Here is a 6,721-nt window from a genome sequence, read left to right as displayed (position 1 = left end):
ATCGACTCAAAATATGGACAATAGATACAAGCATGGGAACTCCTAAATTAATGATTTAGATCAACATTTAATTTGTGTCTCTCATATAATATATAGCTTAGAATAAGATTTCTTTTTTTTAGTGTGTTTTAACCCTTGTTTTATGACAAAAAGATATGTTAAATTTTAATTCAAATAAGATAGTTAAAAATCATTTTCCTCTATTCTCCTTTCCTTTTTATTTTCCATTGATATTTCTTCCTTTCCTTTCCTTCAAACCAAACAGTGCGTAAGAGTAAAAGTATCCAAAAGTGGAGTTTAAGAACAAAAGTAGGACAAAGTTCATACTTTAAAGGGTAAATTATCTAAAAAAATAAAGTTTAAAGACCAAGGTGCAAGTAAATCTATTATTAAGGCACCGTTTGGATAGAGGAAATGGGAGGGAAAGGAAACTGAGAGGGAATTGGAATGATTTCATTTTTGTTGATTAAATTGATTTTTGAGGAAGGGTAGGAAAGGATAGGAAGCATGGTTCGCCAACTCGGCCGAGTCCGTTATGACTCGGCCGAGTCATAACCGGAACGGCACCTGCCGTTCCGATACCGATACCCGAAACACCGATTACACCATATCCGATTTGAATCGCTCCGAATCAGCCGATATCCTCCGAATTAGCACCGTGTAGCAAGATAACGGCCAAATTCTCGGATTCGACTCGGATATGTACCAGTAAATAAGTTAAATAGCAACTGGGAACCCAAAACTAAACAAAAAAGGAACCGACACGAAAGGACACAAAAGGCATCAAAGGACACAAATGGCATCAGACCACAACTAGCTATGGCTGTTGCAGAGCCTTTACAAAACCAAACAAAACTACAATTACCAAAGGTGGTCCACAGACTCCACACGATTGTTGCAGTCTTTTCCCCTGCTTTATTTTTTCATTTTTCAGCCACAAAGACAAGCTTTAGGGAAAAGTGGGGATAAAGAGAACCATACCAGCAATTCCTCCGTAATCCATCAGCTTCACTCCAGATTAAAAGTGACGGCCGGCTGGAGAAACAAATCGATTGGTTCTTCAATTTCTTCATCATCCGGCTGCGGTTCATATCTGTCATCGTCCGGCTCACATCTGTTGACGTGTGGCTGCAGCTCACATTTGTTGACGGCCGGCTGAAATTTCCATTGGAGAACAAAATATTGTTCAATGAGCCGGCTCTTCAATTATAGAAAGGGAAAGCAAAAGAAAGAGAAAGTGACGGCCGGCTCTTCAATTTCTCACATCTGTTGACGGCTGGCTGCGGCTCACATCTGTTGACGGCCGGCAGAAATTTCCATTGGAAAACAAAATAAGAGTTCAATGAGCCGGCTCTTCAATTATAGAAAGGGAAAGCAAAAGAAAGAGTAAAGGTGACGGCTGCTCTTCAATTTCCACATTATGTGGCCGTGAGGTGAAAAGGTGAGAAACGGAAATTGGGGAAAAAAATGAAGGGAAAAGTCAAAGGAAGAAATGGCTAAAACTGAAGGAAGACTCCAGTGAGGTGCGGTGCACTGAACAGAAGATGGGCTTTTGTACCGAAGCCAGCCATGGGGAAAAATTGAAGGAAAAATTAGAAGCACGTAAAGTCCAGCTTTGGTCCGAGTAATTAAGAGATTAGGCTCCTCATCTTAAACCCAAGCGTCAGTCAAAAGGTCCGCATCTTCTTTCAAAATAACTTATCAATTTTAATTTTTTTAATTTAACATTCAGATATGATATTTAGGTATTTGTAAATTTAAGTAATGCATTTTGACATTTTTTACATATTATTAAGTATATGATTAATTTGTATTAGTAGTCTCTTATCTAAATTTTAGTTAGAAAATATGTAGTGATTATTTGGATACATTTTAATGATCATAAATGTAATTTATTTATTTTCATGTATCTCAATTATGTTGGTTAAAATGATTTTAGGTAAATTAATTAGAAAAAGTTAAAAAAAATAGTTTGTTGCAGTTAGTTAAACAAAAAATTGAATTGGGCAAATTGTCAAAGTATAAATTACCTGGCATAATTAAACTTGATTAGAAAAAATTTAATATATTTAGATAATAAAAAAATTTTATTATTATCGAAATAATGCAAATTACCTTGCATAATTAAACTTGATTAGAAAAAATTTAATATATTTAGATAATAAAAAAATAATTTTATTATTATCTAAATAATGCATATTACCTTGCATAATTAAACTTGATTAGAAAAAATTTAACATATTTAGATAATAAAAAAATTTATTATTATCTAAATAATGCATATTGATTTGCATAATTAAACTTGATTAGAAAAAATTTAATATACTTAGATAATTTTCAAATAACTTTATTATTGTCTGAATAATGCATCATACCGTGCATAATTAAACTTGACTAGAAAAAATTTAATATATTTAGATAATATAAAATAATTTTATTATTATCTAAAAATGCATATTACCTTGCATAATTAAACTTGATTAGAAAAAATTTAATATATTTAGATAATAAAAAATAATTTTATTATTATCTAAATAATGCATATTGATATGTTTAACATCACATCTACAATTATTTAATTAATGTAGGGACAGTATAAAATGGCTCCAAATCAAGACATTGGTTGGGATTATGCTACTCCAGTTGGTAATGACAGAAAGGTTGCAAAGTGTAATTATTGTGGTAAAATTGTACACGGAGGAATTACAAGAATGAAACAACATATTGGACATGTAGCAGGACAAGTAGAGGCATGTCCGGCAGCTCCAAGAGATGTAAGCGAGCTTTTAAAGAAACACTTGAATGAAGGTAAGAATGCAAGAGCTGCAACACAAAAGAAAAAAGAATCATTGCTTTCGTCCATCAATCTACTAAATGAAAATGAGGATGATGAAGATGATAATGTTTTCGAGCTTAATGAAGAAGAAATGGAAGTTTTGGAAAGAAAGCAATATAAGCGAGCTATGGAAGAAAGTAGATACATGAGATTTATGGAAGAGCAACGTAGGCATTCTATATCTGGAGGTCAGCCAACTATGGATTTTACATCTGGTATGTATGTAGAAATATCTAATAATTAATATAACATTTTTAGATTACAAGACTTATTTAATAAACAAATTATAATCTTTTATGTGCTATATTGCAGGGAGTACCAGTTCAAGTATGCCGAATCTATTGTCCTCTAGAAATAAAAGAGCTTTGTCACAGAGTTTTAAACTCAAGGAAGGAGTTTTGGGGCCAAAAGGAGTTGATCCATACATGTTTCCCTCAAAAAATAAGTCAATAAAAAGTTTGTTTTCCAAAGAAAATACCAAAAAAGTTGGTAAGGCAGTTGCAAAATTTTTTCATTTTAATGCCATACCATTTCATGCAGCTGATAGTGGTCCTTATTATCAATCGATGATTGACACAATTGCTAGTGCTGAAACTGGAATTAGAGGGCCAACAGGTAAACAAATTGGAGGTGAATATTTGAATGAGGAGATGACAGATGTTGACCAATACATTAGTTCCATTAAACATAAATGGAAAACATATGGGTGCACAATCATGTGTGATGGGTGGAGTACTCGGACAAAGCATCCAATCATTAATTTCATGGTGTACTGTGATAGAGACATGATATACCACAGCTCTATCGATCGTACAAACAAGGTAAAGACTGCAAACTTTGTCTTATCCTTAATGGATAAAGTTGTGGATTCCATTGGAGAACAAAATATTGTACAAATTGTCACTGATAGCGAATCTAGCATGAAGGCAGCCGGAGAGCAACTGATGAAGAAAAGGAAGCATTTGTTTTGGTCACCATGTGCTGCACATTGCATTGATTTGATGCTAGAAGACATTGGTCAGATGAAGTCAATAAAGGATGCTATCAAACAAGGTAAGAGAATTACCAGTTTTATATACAATAGTGACAAAGTGGTCAACCTAATGAAGACATATACAAATCATAGAGAGTTATTGCGACCCGGCATAACAAGATATGCTACCGAGTTCATTGCAATGGAAAGTCTTCTTCGTCATTCTACCGAATTGAAACGAATGTGTACTTCAAATGAGTGGCAGGAGTATAATAGCAGTTCTAAAAGAAGGGAAGAAGCTGCTGAAGTGTCTGACTTGATTTTGTCATAAAGATTTTGGAAAAAGGTACGACGGGTATGTGCAATCATGGAGCCGCTAGTGAAAGTTTTAAAAGTGATTGATCAGGATAAAAAACCCACACTACCCATCATATATGAGGCAATGGATAGGGCTAAAATGGCAATCCAAAGTGCAGTGAAAGACTATGAAAAGTATTGGGATGTCATTGATGACAGATGGTATAGGCAGTTACATCGAAACTTGCATTCAACAGGTAATAAGCATTTGACAATTATAAATAAATATTTCTTTTAAACAAATTATTTTGTGTTAAAAATTTACTCACTTGGTTTTTTTTATGTCATTGGCTCAGCCTATTTCTTAAATCCCGCTCTTCAATATTCCAGCACTTGTGAATTTAACACGTCTGAAGTTAGAAGGGGATTGAAAGAAGTAATCAAAAGGCTTGAACCAAATTTAGAAGTGCAAGCAAAAGCAATGAACGAGGTACAAAAAATAGCTATTGTTTATTAACTTGCATTACTGTATAAATTTAAGAAAATTATTAATATTCTAACTCTATAATATTCTTAGATAAATACATTCGTGAACAAAATTGGAGAGTTTGGAAGTGCACTTGCAATTAAGGCAGTAGCTGCATCTTTACCAGGTTCATAACTATGATTTTGTTCTTTAAATTATATTATGCATTAGTATTATTGTAATGATACTGATTATATCTGCATAACTAAAATTGTATTTTTTTTACGTTATATGTTTTTAATAGCTGAATGGTGGAATATGTATGGTGAAGAAGCTCCTAATTTAAGAAATATTGCAATTAAAGTTCTAAGTCAAACTTGTACATCATCTGGCTGTGAAAGAAATTGGAGTACGTGGTCTTTGATACATACAAAACTTCGAAATCGATTGGCAATTGAAAAGTTGCACAAGTTGGTATTCGTGCACTACAACATGCGGCTTAGAGTGAAGAATTTGATGTACAAAAATGACACTGATGATTTTTATGATCCAATTGATTTAAATCACATTTTTGATGAAAATGATATATTAGATGAGTGGGTCCGAGAAAATGAGCCGTCATTGATTCATGAAAATGATTTGAGTTGGTTGGATAAGGCCATCAGTGAAAGTGAAGGGAGAGAACAAAGTCATGACAGTGATCATGATAATGATATGCCTTTGTCCCAATTCATAACTGGTATGAAAAAGAAACATAAGGACCGAGCATCTACGAGCAAAAGCAAGGGTACTGGGAAGAAAAAAGTTATATCAAAATCCATTTCATCTTCCTCTACCAAAAGTTCTAGCAGTGAAAAAGATGACAGCAGTAATGATGATGATGATGGAGGAGCGAACATGAGACATTCTCAACCAAAAAATGTTTATGGTAGTGGTAGTGGTGGTAACTATCATGATAGCCAATATACTGATGGCATGTCATGGGGTCAAGGAGATGATAACTATTATGCTACTCAAGACACTGATCATGGATATCGTCCTGGTATAGAAGCACAGCGGCAATATTTGAGCAAAATAACTGAATTTTCAAGTGAAGGTGACTCTTCTTACAACTCAAATTCTAGGAGATATTCTGAATTTCATGAGCACATGCAAGATTTAAATATAGGTCATTCATATGGAGTCTATGATTCTGGTAAAAGTTTGGGTACTAGGTGGTCAGGACATGAATTTGAGCGATCACTTGCAGGCTCTACTTCTTATTGCTCTGAATACGGATCATATGGTGGACCTAGCCATCTTCAGAGGTCCACTAGTGTTTCTACTGGATCATATGGTGGACCTAGCCATCTTCAAAGGTCCACTAGTGTTTCTACTGGTGGATATTATAATCGGCCAACTGGAATACATCATGACGAATCTGCATTTGATTCACGTAGCATTGGTTATTATGGACACAACTATGGTTCATCCAGTAGCACCAATGATAGTTTGCACTATCGAGGGTTCAGTTACTACCATAGAGGTGACGAATTTGGATCAAATCCACCACCATTGCCACATTTTAATCATGGTTCATCTAGTGCGTCATCAAACTTAAGAGATGAACAATATGGTTCATATATTTCTTCCCATTCACATGAAGAAAATCAAATGCAAATGCCATATTCTTACTCTAATCGGTCGGAAGATGAGCATGATTTTGAACCTCCTCGTCATTTTACATGGTACTAATAGGTATGTAAATTTTTACTTTGTTTTTGATAGAATTTAAGAGTTGTACATAATTCATTAATTTTAATATTTCAGTGATATTTATTATTTTATATTTTAGGAAATTGAGATCAATCATCTGGGCACTGCAGTGGATCAATATAGGGTGAAAATGGTGAAAATGCTTGCTTCTTTATGTTTTTGCATTTCATAATATTATTTGATAGGTATTTATTTTTTTATTGTATTAAACTAAACACCGCTACTTCCTTTGTGTACTGAGATTTGTATTGTATTATGTAACATATGATGATTTTATTTTTATGTATTGTATTATGTAACATATGATGATTTTATTTTTATGTATACTTTTTTATCTCATATAAAATAGAATCAGAACGTACACTTTATTCTAAAATCATTTATTGCTAATGTT

General features: G+C 33.5%; 1 protein-coding gene across 1 annotated transcript; it reads left to right on the top strand.

Moving 5' to 3' along the window:
* The first annotated feature begins 309 nt into the window (after window positions 1-309).
* On the top strand, window positions 310-4,140 carry LOC113728682 (uncharacterized). Its single transcript, XM_072077432.1, has 3 exons — window positions 310-1,674; window positions 2,589-3,051; window positions 3,149-4,140. Exons 2-3 carry the CDS (start codon window positions 2,601-2,603, stop codon window positions 4,138-4,140), a joined length of 1,443 nt encoding a protein of 480 aa, XP_071933533.1. The 5' UTR covers window positions 310-1,674; window positions 2,589-2,600.
* The last annotated feature ends 2,581 nt before the right edge of the window (window positions 4,141-6,721 follow it).

The sequence above is a fragment of the Coffea arabica genome, chromosome 2e (genome assembly GCF_036785885.1).
Source record: "Coffea arabica cultivar ET-39 chromosome 2e, Coffea Arabica ET-39 HiFi, whole genome shotgun sequence".
Classification (NCBI taxonomy): domain Eukaryota; kingdom Viridiplantae; phylum Streptophyta; class Magnoliopsida; order Gentianales; family Rubiaceae; genus Coffea; species Coffea arabica.
This window is presented reverse-complemented; position numbering and strand designations above follow the sequence as displayed.

Bases quoted from the DNA above. Each gene is read 5' to 3' on its own strand.
- LOC113728682 (XM_072077432.1), top strand. From the start codon at position 2,601: ATGGCTCCAAATCAAGACATTGGTTGGGATTATGCTACTCCAGTTGGT. The intron at 3,052-3,148 runs GTATGTATGTAG...GCTATATTGCAG, and splicing joins AACTATGGATTTTACATCTG to GGAGTACCAGTTCAAGTATG.